This window comes from Acanthaster planci, linkage group LG12 (genome assembly GCF_054643075.1).
Source record: "Acanthaster planci isolate LZ-2023a linkage group LG12, COTS_SCS, whole genome shotgun sequence".
NCBI lineage: Eukaryota > Metazoa > Echinodermata > Asteroidea > Valvatida > Acanthasteridae > Acanthaster > Acanthaster planci.
The window spans coordinates 13,578,913-13,592,505 of NC_141788.1; the positions used below are offsets into that span (position 1 = coordinate 13,578,913).

General features: G+C 40.3%; 1 protein-coding gene across 5 annotated transcripts in view; it reads right to left on the reverse strand.

Moving 5' to 3' along the window:
• LOC110987199 (HAUS augmin-like complex subunit 3) overlaps window positions 1–13,593 on the reverse strand; it is a 32,939-nt gene that overhangs the window by 2,540 nt on the left and 16,806 nt on the right. Inside the window, exons 1-14 of one of the 5 annotated variants that reach the window (XM_022249716.2) lie at window positions 13,410–13,484; window positions 12,675–12,748; window positions 11,168–11,397; window positions 10,558–10,674; window positions 9,940–10,023; window positions 9,702–9,813; window positions 9,191–9,400; window positions 8,880–9,022; window positions 8,257–8,391; window positions 6,843–7,026; window positions 3,464–3,616; window positions 2,991–3,087; window positions 2,266–2,416; window positions 1,068–1,245 (exon numbers count right to left, since the gene is read on the reverse strand). In XM_022249716.2, coding sequence (XP_022105408.2) covers window positions 1,068–1,245; window positions 2,266–2,416; window positions 2,991–3,087; window positions 3,464–3,616; window positions 6,843–7,026; window positions 8,257–8,391; window positions 8,880–9,022; window positions 9,191–9,400; window positions 9,702–9,813; window positions 9,940–10,023; window positions 10,558–10,674; window positions 11,168–11,382 — 1,779 coding nt within the window. In that variant the 5' untranslated portion in view covers window positions 11,383–11,397; window positions 12,675–12,748; window positions 13,410–13,484. Of the gene's footprint in view, window positions 1–1,067; window positions 1,246–2,265; window positions 2,417–2,990; window positions 3,088–3,463; window positions 3,617–6,842; window positions 7,027–8,256; window positions 8,392–8,879; window positions 9,023–9,190; window positions 9,401–9,701; window positions 9,814–9,939; window positions 10,024–10,557; window positions 10,675–11,167; window positions 11,398–12,674; window positions 12,749–13,391; window positions 13,495–13,593 lie in introns of those variants that run through there. The other 4 variants (XM_022249717.2, XM_022249714.2, XM_022249715.2 and 1 more) reach the window with 4 other exon arrangements.

Consider the following 13,593-nt stretch of genomic DNA (forward strand, 5'->3'; position numbering starts at 1 on the left):
GCTGATATCCGACCATAGTGAACATGAGCAGTGAGCCACTTTGACATTCCAACAGCACATGTCCAAAATGAAGCTCCTTTGAGGTCATTCAGGAATGGGAACAGCAACATGCAAGTATCAGGTCTCCCCCGTCAGCCAACTCATATGCATGCTGGCTCACCGAGGCACAATGTGCATCAACCTTTGCTTGACCAGTAATTCCTAACTGAATTACTGGTCAAGCAAAGGTTCTTTTATAGACTCTTCAGTTCCCATTGAATACATGGGATACTGATTGTTGATGTAAATAACCCCTATATGTCTTAAATTATCGTTGTTTTACACTGAGTGATGTATGAACTCTAATGCATTATCACATCACAGGTTTTGCAAACAATTTTGAAACTTTAGTCTGCAAAACTGACAAAAGATTTGTGAAATCCTGAAAATGACTTGTATTTCATCAGAGACAATCTACACATTGACACAGTGTCACAGTAGTTAAAGCGTAACTGAATGAACTTTTCTACGACACAATTTTTCTGAAACGTTATACGTGAACTCTTCTTCAGTGAATGAAACCTATTTTCCATCCCTATCTGGTCAAATGCATTGAAAGGTGCTGTTTTTACAACATTTAATATTATCCATTCTTTCCAGGACAACAGAGGGCGCTGTTCCTGTAATGTCATCCAGGGAAGACAGAGTTCAGTGCATAGGTTTTTCTTTTCTATGAGAATTTACTCACTGAAAACATATCTGAGAGAGGGTTGATTGCTTGTTATTATGTTCATATGAAAACACAAAAGCAGAGAAAACTTAGTCCAGCAAAAACCACAAAAATGCAGGAATTTTACGTATAAACCAATGTAGCGTTGGTTGTCGCTTTCTTCCTGAGATGACATCACGGTTTTGTTTATGAATGTGGAAATACTTGTCAGCATAAAAACCAAAAAGACAGCAACATATCCTTTGAAGTGGTGAAACATAAGTTGAAAGTCTGGTTAACTGAGACACAAAGTACATTTTTTGAAGGTTTGTTTAAAGAAATATTACATTGCAGCTACTCTTTCAGAAAGAAATCTCACCTTAAGTTTATTGTTGTAATCCCCTATTATATCCCGGATGGTCTGCTCCAGTTTCTGTAGTGTTTGATCTAACCGGGTGATTCCATTCATCAAGTCAGGGGGGCTCAAGACAGGCTGACCATCTACTGTGGCTGAGCCAGCATACACCATGTCTTCACATGTCTTTAAAGTCGATTCCCTATAAATACAGGCAATGGTGAACAATCAAGCATATTACTGAATTTTGGCAAAACATAAATAAATGTATCTTCTCTTTGAATACATGGCCTGAAATTAGTTCCAAAGTAATACTTTTGATTCTTGCCTAAACCCAGAAATATATGTCAGAATGACACAAATAATGGCATTAAGTGGTATCAAACACTTTACAGAGGGCTATGACCTCTCTCGGGTGATATTTTTTTATTTCAATATAATTTCCAACCTCGGCTGTTTTAATGTATGTGTAAGTGCATTGAAATGCTAGCATACAGTAGATGACAGTCCACAGAAATATTCAAAACAGGCCTATTTGCTCAGAATTGGGATAAGAAAAAAGTTCTGCTCATTTACAATGAAAAATTTGAAACTGTACACGTCGTTCAGCAAGCAGTCTAATCAGCGCATTGTTGGACACTGCATCAAGGAGGTGGTCAGTCATTGCTATCAACACGTCCAAAGTAGTCTCTCAATAAATATGATGCTGCTTCACCCATATGCATGCAAACCCTTCAGCATAATGAGGAATGTTATGTCAGTAGCATCATTTCACAATATTTTTGTGATGTGGGATGTATTTTGACACCTGAGGGATTTACAGCACCTTAGGCAAAGCCAAGGATACTGTGCGTCCCCCAGTCAATAATGATTATCCCTTTGTCTTGAATTCCCTGCATTATTTCTGGCCTGAAGGTTTTGAATCTAATTCCAAACAGCAAGTGTCTCGGTCCACTGCCACACAGAATGTTGTATGATGTACACAGACTGAATGCATCGCATGATTGGTTTGTGTTGGTCACAAGTGTCTCAAAGAAGTTATTTTTGGAGCAGAATCTGCATGTGTCTTCAAGCTCAGCAGACAATTATGTTAAGAAACATTCACAACAAAAAGGACTTCAACCACGGACAAATAATTACAGTACTCCAACATTTGATCTGCAATAAAAACAGCAGACGTTCTCACTAACAGAACTTGTCAGGCACAACATTTCCCACTTACAAATCAGCCAGCCGGGAATCCTGGCTACTATTTGTAGATGATAACATCTCTTGAACTGAAGCCAGTCTCTCTCCAAGCTGTCTAGCGCCCTCTAGCAGGCTACTGTATGTCAAAAACAGCTGTTGGTGACCGTTCTTCTCCTTGTCATCAACTAGACAACAAAAAAACATGTTTTAGTTTTAAGCAGCATTTAGTTTGGTGCTAAAATTATAGTTTTTAATTCCTAGATTGCTTCACAAAATGATATGGAATGGTAAATGCCACAAGTAATGATGCAGGAGGCATTATGGAATTTCTTGGAGGTCCAGGCGTGGGTATGTCTGGGATGCTTCATCAATCATGGCACAATTAATGCAAGTCATTTTAGGTGTGGTAACTTGAAGCAGACAGTTTTGAATGGATGAGTTTTTAACTCAAGACAGCAGTAATAAGCCTATCATATAAACTTTATCAAGAAAACCTGAAATAAAAAACTTGTTTCCCGCTGAATTAATTTTGCTAGTTGGCACCTACTTCTGACAAAATGATAATTTCAAGAATGGCAGATAAAGCTAATTCAATAACTCTTTTGTGACATCACAAAAAGCTGCTGAAAAGAAGTGCTTTGTCTTGTCCAAGATGTTTAAAATATTGGTATACTGCACAAACTTACTGCACAAATCCTACACATAGGACCGGTTTTGCACTTTTTGTACATTTTTATTTCAATTCCTTGAGATATTTACCAATGATGCTATGCAGTCTGTTGATAAACATATCCCGGCTATCAATTGTGTTGCGAATACCAGATGGTGGTGTTAGACTTGGGTCAGACATCATACACTGTGGACAAATGAACATGGGCTTGTCAAAGGTCTTCCAAGATATTACATCAAATGTTCTGAGGTCCTACTTCCTCTGAAAAGTTTGACTTGCCTGTATAATGTAGGTCTCAAGAAAGTTACTTTACAGTAACCCAACCAACTTGCAGCGAAATTTCCAACCTTAAGTGATATTGGCCATTAAAGGAGAGTAGAGTAAAGAGTAAAGTAAAGTGGTTAAAAAGTTGCAAAACTTATATGTTCCTAGAACGTGCATGGAGAACTTTGCAAGACATAATTATTAACGTGTAATTTTTTAACACATGAATCTGGAAGGATAATTTAAAAACAGCATTTGCGTTTGAATGAAATGTGTTAGGAAGAGGAATCCTACTGACCATTCTAGATTGCTGAGCTTGAAGATTTCTTGATAGCAGCTGCTCTGAAGCTGTTAGCAGACGATGGGTCTCACGATGGCTGTGGGCCTCAACCTCATAGGCCATCAGTAGGAACTTGTGACGAGATTGCTGATTGGTCAACTGTTCTATCAGCTGGAATAAAAACAAGGGCCAAATCTGTCATAAATGTATAATTATAATTGACTTTTAGCGGATGTGAGATAAAGCTGGGGTAACAGGTCGATGAAGGATAGAACCACTATGCTTTAATACTAGATCTTAATTAAATTTCCCTCGAGTTAAAACAATTTGCGAATGCAGATCCCACAAAATGCATCTTAACAAGTAAGATTTAAAGCTTTGCATGGTGGAAGAGACATGAGAAATGGGTTTGCGGGTACACCATGGAATCAATCTCTTTTAGGCTTTTAAAGTGTGGTTCTTAAAAGAACCGGTGAGAGTTTAACTCGATGTTTCAGCCAGTGTGCTCTGGCCGTCCTCAGGAGAGTGTGCCGGACTGGAGTGGATAGAGAAGACCCTAATGTCTGGGGTGGGGGGGGATGAGTTTCGGGTATAGGGGACCCCACTGCCCGGGAGGGGGTGTCTGCTTGGGTGCTAGTAATGGGAGCCAGATGTTGCTGAGCTTGAAACCGATGTCTTGGGGTACGGTGTTGTGCCAGAAAACAGCAGTGGGGACAAGCACCCACCCAGCAGTCGCCCCGGTGTATATCGCATTCCACGTGAATGTGGTCAAGTATACATCGGGACAAAGCAGAACTCATCGCCCCCATCCAGAACTGGCTCCCGAGGAGAATCCGAGAAGTCATCAAGATCTTCCAGCACCACACCGTACCCCAAGACATCAGTTTCAAGTTCAGTGACATCTGGCGCCCACTACTAGCACCCAAGCAGACACCCACTCCCGGGCAGTAGGATCTACCATACCAGAAACCATGCCCCCCCCGCCCCAGGCATTAGGGTCTTCTCTACCTGAAGCCACCCTCGTCTCCTCCCCCTTGGCATAAGGGTCCCCTATACCCGAACCCAAGGTTTCCTGCCAATTCCAAGATCCAACACCTTAATGCAACAAGCACACCCTGAGTAACACAACCCGCGAATCCCATTCCACGCTCCACCGCTTCTGGATTACCTTTATAACCAGCTATCCACTCCAGTCCGCCACACTCTCCTGAGGACGGCCAGAGCACACTGGCTGAATCGTCGAGTTAACAATCAGCGGTTCTTTTAAGAACCACACCTCACCCAAAAGAGATTGATTCCTTGATGTACCCGCAAACCCATTTCTCGAGTCTTTACAACATTTTTTCAGTAATTTATTAACATTTGATTAACAAGAGCAAACACAGCATTTAGTTTTGATGTATCACTCAGTTGAGCATCTTAATAAAAGTGGACATTAAGTGGAACAAAAATGTTGGGGATTTCCATTGATTCACACTGTGCAAGATTCTTTCACGGGCCTTTGACTTCACGGTGGCCCTGCTGACTCATGACACATTTTATTAAGTTGGGTTACAAAGTTGTTACCTAATACCTATGAACTTTCTGTAATTGAACAATTTAATAAAGGAATTTAAACATATGCTTGACCAGATCAAGAGATTGGATGCTGATAGTGTCCATTCTTCTGAAATTCTAAAGTTCCAACAATGTCATTGCACAAGTTTTATTTCATTTTTTTCAACCACATACTGCATGAAGTAGAGAAGAATGAGTAAATTTGAGTCTCTCAAAATTGAGACCCATTGTCAGTATTGCACATTCAAAAGGGAAGATTAGGCCAAAACAAAAAATTCTGCTTCCGATTAACATTCCTCCTAAAAATACGGTTGGTAGGCCAGAACTTTTTTAGGGGGGTCAATTTTTTTATGCTGATTGAATAGCATGAATGGGGAAAGCTATAAAAATCCCTAAAAAAGGGATAAAAACTTGCCTTAATCTATGTCAAAATTTCTACAGTCGATAATTCTTATGAATTATGGACAATTTACATCACTATGCACACTGCTAGTCAGGTAATCAAACCGCCAAACTGGCCAACAATGTTTGTGTATTGCGTGATAAGCCTTCATGGCGCATCCAGATGGGTGGGCAATAAACCTTGTGCCACGGCAGGAAATTTTACGGAAGCATGCTTGCTTAAAGGACGAGCAAAGCAGCCCAAAATTTAACTCATGAACATACTAAATACACACATAGACAACTGAGTAAGTTCTGTGAATTAACTTGCAGAAATCTTCTTGCAACATTGATGTTTTTCGACATACAGCTGTTGTGTAACGACACTCTTAGTATAGACTGGTTACCACATTTCCATCCCATGTTCTTTGCATGGACACGGCGCAGCAGGAACCATGCCAGCACTGCTTTAATGCATTAAGCTTTGTGCACGTTTTCACCACAGCAACTGCAAAACACGAAGGGAACTCGTCAAAATAACGGAAGTTTCTTTTCAAAAGTTGCAAATGTAAGCAGGAAAACAGGCGAATAAAAACCATTTAATGTGAAAAAAGGTTGTTCAGAGGTGATTTGTAAGGACAAAAAAGACAACAGGATTTATTTTTTTAATTTTTTTTTTTAAATTCTTAAAAAGTTATTTTTCTAACATGTTGATGAGAATTTTAAGGTCGCACCGAAACATTTGGGTCAGTCGGGAAACCGCAAGCAGAAGTATTTTTATTTGGCATTAAGAACTTTCACCAATACAAGGGAAAAGGGACCAGATTTCATAGGAGTCTAAATTTCATTTAACATTGAAGAAGAGCTTTTATTGATCAGCTAGCTTTATCGGCCATACATTGGCCATGCGGCAGGCTCTTGACCGATAGGAATTGCCATCTTAGGTATTTTAAAATTTATTTTGCTTTCTTATGTGAAAATTACAACTTGAATTCTCCATGCTAAAACCACTGTTGAAATACCTTGTGATTCAGGGCAAGCTTTTGCTTAGTTACATAAGAGACGCCTTGCAACAATACACTGTTCTCAATGGATAAGAAGGGAACAAAGGAACCAGTCCATTCCAGAGAATTCCAGAGATGGTGGTTGCTATGCGAAAGCTTGCCCCGAATCACGAGGTATAGCAACAGTGTCCTTAGTTTGGGGGAAACCAAATTATGTTTACGTGCAATCAGATAACTCAGTGTACCAGATTTTATTCAAATTTAACTCGCAAATGGCTTATTGGGATGAGGTCACATGCAGTACCAAGACAAGATGAACTGAACACATCTTCAGACTGATGAAAACATTCACTGGGACAACCTCGTGTTGAGACAAGCTACTCTTCCTGAAAGTGGCATCTTGGCATGCTGACCCAAGACTATGAGAAAAAGATTCATTTATAACTCACTCATACCTGGTCTTGTTTGGAAGTGAAGTAGTCTTGTCTCATGATCTTTAGGTTATAGTCTCCGTACAAGACCCTTGTAGCTTGTAGCACTGCATTCTCTTGGATCAGGTCATAAAGGTCAGTCTCTGCAACCTTTGCCCCTATCCTCTGGATGGACTGGAGTTTGCTTTGCACCTCTTTAAGTCGTTCACTAAAACCAAATAATAAAGCAGAAATACCAAGCAACTAAAGGCAAACACAATTAAATAGAAAACTTGATACACGTATGTGGTACCTTCAAGATTTGACCAAGGTTTCAGTCACCTTATGCTCAGACTTGTTTCACCAACATGTGTCACACACAGAACATACATACATGTGCTTACACACTGGTAACTGGAAGACTTCTGACGGTTTCAATTTATATATGATCAAATCTTGAAGATCCCGCTAAAGATGATCAGAACACAACATATTCAAAAGTTAGTAAATTGGTATGCCAAGATGCCAGGGAGTTCTCAGTCCAGGGCCAGACAATTTTGCACGTGGGTAAAGTAGGCATAAAAGCACCGGAAAATACGGGTGAAATACGTACGCTGGGGATTTTACTAAAAAAGCTGCATGTAATGAACATCAATGGCAAAAACACCTGAGTATCCGGCCCCTTTTTCTGATGAACTAAACTGTACTTTTGACTTGAACTAAATTGTACTCTGGCCTTTATTTTGCTTGAAAAAGTGTGACCACTTGTGTGTTGGTTTTTTGTGTGGCTAGCGATGGCTAACCGGCAAAAGCACAGTCTGGTAGCACATGATGAACTGTGCTTAATCTTCCCTAAAGCATAGGTGTATGTAATGCTAGTCCAAAATGAAACAGCCATCCAATGTGTTCTGATTCTAGCCAGTGTTAGTTGAACTTATATTTCACACTTTCAATAATTAATTTTACATTTTCAGCACTTTCAACTTCCATTTCAACATCTTTAGAAGTCAAAACTTAACACAACGACCAACTGTGACACATGAAACGATGCCCATGTGTGTACATGCTGCACACACTCACTATCACGAAACCATGATGCATGAGCATAACTGGTTCCCTACTTTAGCTACATGTATCTAAAGTGAATAAGAGTTGCATGGGAACCGATGAAGCTAGACTGGATTTCCAAATACTTGTCTCTCAAAGGACGCTGCTTATCCGGTGCCCCACGCTATGTGGAGATCAAATCATTATTTCACAATATTACAGCACACCGGATATTGGAAGGTGCTGTCTTTTGAAAGTTTTAGTGAAAGTTAACCTGAAAGTTCCTGTGTTAAAAACATTGTTCTGGCCCACAAATACCGAAGAACAGATCTGGTTTTTCCCCCAAATACGAGAAAGCTGAAATTCCGGCAATTGCCAAAAGTCTGATATCCCTGGGTAAAGTTTTTCTCACCTCAGCTCAGTTACGCTACTTGAGTACCCTTGATGAGTGAGTGACTGTAGCTTGTCACCAGTGAAGTTACAGGCCGCAAGCAAGCGAGCCTCCTCAACTTGAGCCTTAATGCATCTTCTCTGACTGGTTGGGTAGCTAGAGAAGTAAGAAATATGGAAAAGTGCTTGACAGAGTGCGGTAACATTCACATGCACGGAGGGTGTACAAACTACAAAGACAAGGATTCATGATAGACAAAAAAAAACTGAACTCGACTAGCATTTGGTGGCCTGCAAGCAAAAAGATTCGGTGTTTTCCTTTAGCAACAGAAAAGTAAAAACCTAAAAGAAAAAACTCCACTGAAAATAACCTTAAGAATGTGCAGGAACCCCTTATGAATGGATGTATACAAAGTGAAGCTAAGCCCCCCAAAATGTGCCTGTCCAAAAAAACATGAAACACTGATGACAATTAGTGTTGAAGTCCAACCATCATCTAACAACATCAGCAGCAGTCACAGAGCAGATCAGTTTGGCATCAGTTACTTCAATACACATCAGTGTGTCAATTTCTACAGATAGAATACCCAAGGCAATGATAGACAGTACAACAGCACTACAGAAAAACCCAAACACACTACTCACAGTGCTTGGAGCCTGGCCAATTCTTTGCAGTCGCTATTGGTCACGTGTTGCTTCTCTCCTCTGATAGCTAAACTGCTGGGGTTACTGATGTCTAGGATCTGGTAGCGTGACCCTTCATCATGGCCGACCAATTCTGCAATGCCCTGGCATTTATGATATCAAAAAAGGTATTTTTGACATGAAGAAAAGTCAGTTAGTAACTTAAATCAAATTTCGGTTCTTTGAACTTGCTATCTCAGAATTTCAGCAAACTCTAGTGAAGTCTAAATGTTAGTGAAGCCCTTCCCCCCTGAACGAATACGATTTCTAACCTCAAAAAACTGCTTTTTGGTAAAGCCTGTTAATTCTTGGGTGAATCGCTCTTCTGTGTGATGATAGTGGTCCAAGGGCTGCTGGGATAGGAACACAGCATCATGGGATGTGTTTGATGGATCACTGTCTGACTTCATGCCATCAATGCGGTGATATAACTGAAGCAGGTCTTTAGTAGCCTGGCTTAGTCTCTCAAGTGCTGTGTTCATCTGAGAGCAAATGGTGAAATAGTATATGAATACCGAATGTTTGCGAGTTCATTGGTAAGAATAATTCTATGAGGTTACTGACGGCATGTTCCATTCTACAGGGCCAAGCCAAGTGGAATGGAACATTCCATCTATCACCTCATGAAATTACTCTTTCCACTGTATGAATGTGGAATACCTGAATAAATCTTGGTGTACAATTCACCACTTATTTTCTCAGTTAGGCCTAACACTGCAACAAGAAGTTCTCAAGTATCAAACATGTTGTGCATGAAATGGCTTGAAGAACTTCTTTCCTCACCTGAACATTGTCTGTCTGGCTCTGTTCAAGTTTCTTCTTGTAGTGGTTTTTAGTAGCTGATTCAACCAAACCCATCTTAGTCAGTTTATGAGTTAACCTGGTATGATGAACACTAAAGGAGATCAAGAAAAAGCAAGAATCTTTGAGTGAAACTAGATGGTCTGATTCACATATCATCAAAAACGTGTATTGTAAGTCTTAACAGAGGGGTGTAAAACTTGAAATGAACTAAAGTCACCTTAGTTTGTTTCTCTGTTGTAACAGATGTTCTTTCCTCAGCTGCGCTGCTTTAAGCTCTTCTTCCATCTGTAAAATGCCATCCCTTTAACAAAAAGCATTTCAAAGAAGCTATTTTGCAAGAAGCAATTATCTTTCAAGATGCTGTTTGATCACTTGCAGACAGTTTTATTTCCCGACGAAACAGTCCCAGATGTGGCATAATTTCTGGCTAATAGTCACCACTTTTACACGAAGATATCAAGCCACTTTTCATAATGAAGTGGAACACTACGAATGCCGACTGTTGAGAGTCATGTAGCATCATCTTTTCTATACACAATACAATGCTGTAGGGAAATACTTGCCATGATTACCAGCCGTGGTCAGTTCAGAATACCACACGTGGTCAGACCTCTGAGTGTGTACAAATTCAATGTAAAGGGGCAGGGGCATAGGAACATGTGTGCACCTTATCTGCTGCTGTAAACAGAAATTACAAGGGCATGGTAACACTCTCCCTGTGAAAATGTCATGGAAAATCGCTGTAAGTTTACACGTCCTGTCGTTGAAAGTTGTAAGAATTCAAGGAATCAAAGTACAACTAAGTCTTTGGCTATCAGCAGTTGGGCTGACTGACCTCAGCATTTCTGGAGAAAGCTCCTCTGTCTCATCGGGAACAGATGCATTCTTGAGTGCATCCTCCAACTGATCTCCCTCTAAGATGCCCTCACCAGACGATTCCAGCATCTTAAACCTCAAACAGATAATTAAAGGATGATTAACAAAGGCCAGCCCAAAACAGTGACTCAGGATGTGCAAATGATGGGCTTGGAGTTTTTCAATAAGTCGATGTTGTTGAATCTTTCTTTTTATCAAGGGGGGATTACTAAGCACATCCATGCAGTAATCCATGACAGCTGGTCTCCATTGATCTCAAAAACAAACCTAAACTTCACCTTGGAAACAAGTATGTTATCAACTTCCAATACCTCCAGGAGCTTATATCCATCCTCAAAGCTTGCTCTAAAGTGTACAGGAATTTAAAAACCTGGGAAATTACCCAACTTTCTTTGATTACAAAAACTATCTCCAGGTGGAACAATTTATTTCTAGAAAAGTAGAGAGCAGCATTTACTGAAAAGTGAGTTAGAAAGTGACTTGAATGTAAACACACAACAGGTTTTATATCAATGGGCCACTTCATAATTTCCTGATCAGATAGAGTTGATGTAATAAATGTATCTTACTCCCTAATTTCCCGGTCCGAGAGGAGGTTGGAGGGTCCTACATTATCACAGAACCAATCCAAGAAGGGTGTCACCACTTCATCGTCAAACATCCAATCAAATCCTTCGATCTGGAGACCATGTGACTCTCCAAAACTAATCCTCTGCAACGCTTCCACCAATCGCCTGCCTCCACTCATCATGTCGTTTTCATAATCAAGGATTTCACTTCTCATAAAATTAATTTTGGCCTGCACATAAAATCAAGTGAATTGGTGAAATGATTGCAGGGATTATAGTCACACATTAACGACAAGAGTGATTCCCTAGAAAGTTGAAAGAATACACAATTGAACAATGACAATACACTAAGTTCAAGTAACTAGGGCATACTTGGCAATAGGTACCCCCAGAACTGTGGGGTTCGTTGTCGCTGCACTCCCATGAACATGTGCAGCAGAAGATGAACCCCACAGATCTGGGTGTAGGCTCTTAAACGGTCCTCATTTTCTGGAAAGCAAGCAGTGCAAGATGGAGAACTCTGCCAAAAAGATGTAATCACCATGGGCGCCAATCAGGCAAGCAATAGAGTACCGAAGTGTGACGTCACTGTGAACCAGAAAGTGCAGTGCAGTTGGTTCACGCACTGGTTCTCGCACTAAGGCCTTTTACACACTAATTGTGCATATGACGTATTCACTTCGGTACTCTACACGCCTGGGCAGTGGACATTAACGAACAGGTACAGGCACTGTGCCTGCACACACAGTGTGCATGCCTGGCGCAGTGCCTATGCATTAACGTGCATTGTGCAGACACACTGCTTGCTCAAATGGCGCCCAGGCAATTACGTCTTATGCATATTCACAGTGAAGTTCTCCAGCTTGCGCAGCTATGCAGTGATACATGTATATGATCTTTGATTTGAACTGCAAGTGCTTTGATGGAGCGAAAGATAAAACACTGACTGAGGCAGACTACACATATCACCAGTTTTTTCCTTCCTAAGTTTTGAGAAGGGGAGGGAATATGGCGCACAGGGTTAGGGCATACTTTGTGCCCCTTAATTCTAAACCCCTGGGGTGTATGTAAAAATAATATTAAAATCGGGGATTGAGGACTGTCAGAGTAAATGTGGAACTCAACAAATCACATTTTCTAAACATTTGGAGTTTGGGCATGACAGAGATTATGTATAAAGGTGCAAGTAGAGGGCAAAGGCTCAAGCAAACTTTCTGTGCACATGAGGGGCCTCACAGTTGCAATTGTTATGAAAGTTTTGACAGGTTTCTATCTACTTTCTTGCACCAGTAAGGTGCACTGAAAATAGGAACCAAACCAGTCTACAACAAATGGACCTCAGACTTTTTTCCCTTTAAAAAATTCTCCGGATAAGACCTAAGAATCTTCCAAAAAAGAAAAGAAAAACTTGTAATGTTACAAAAAGTAAACATGCGATCTGATTGATAAAATAAAGAAACAAAAGAAAGAAAAACAAATTCCCATGACAAGTGGGCTCCATCCCAACCTGTAAGGACTGTAGAGCAGCATGCGTACCGATTGTACCATCACAATGCCACAACCATGACAACAGCTGTAGGCCTATGGAAATAAACCAAAGCCTTAGGCCTATAAAGGCTATATACATGTAGACTGGCAATGATAAATGTGCAATACCAGAATTTGGAAGTCATGTTACGGTTACGGAACAAGAGCTACTTCGTAAATTAAGCATGTTAACTTAAAAAATGAAAGAAACCATGGTAACCTTCTTCCTGAGTGTAACTAATAGTAAGCAGGGACCAATTTCATAGAGCTGCTTAAGCACAAAATTTGTTTAAGCACAAAGACCTTGCTTAAAAAACAAAAGTTAGGCCTACCAGTTCAAAATCTATGTGATTGTCATGCTAACCAGGCGATAGGTGAATACCATTCCAAAACAACATGCATCACATGGAGTTTTGGCTGGTAACCTGATTGTCAAGCAAGGTTTTTTCACGCTTATGCAAATTTTGTGCTTAAACAGCTCAAATTGGCCCCTGCAGTTCTGTAGGTCTAACCAGGCAGTAGGAACAGGCCTAAGCAATTTTATTGCAAGGCTTAGCCTTAGGCTAACTTCAAGTTCAAGTTGGGCGCATTATCATCTGATCATCGGGCAACTGTCAATTAGAGTCCTAAGAAAGAGTGCCTATCATGCTAAGAAGGTTTAAAAGGTCATTTGTAGAGTTCTAATATTCAGACTAACTTATTTTTAAAAATGCACCGTTTTTAACGTCAAGCCTTGGCCAGAACTGTGTACGTCATGTACGTGGGGCGTGTGGTGCGGGTCTTAAGATTTCGCGCTGAAGCAATACATCCTCTGTCATACAATAATTACATATTATTAACTAAAAATACGACATAAGGAAAGTTGAACATTATAATGGAGTTTTTATAAAAACTAATTC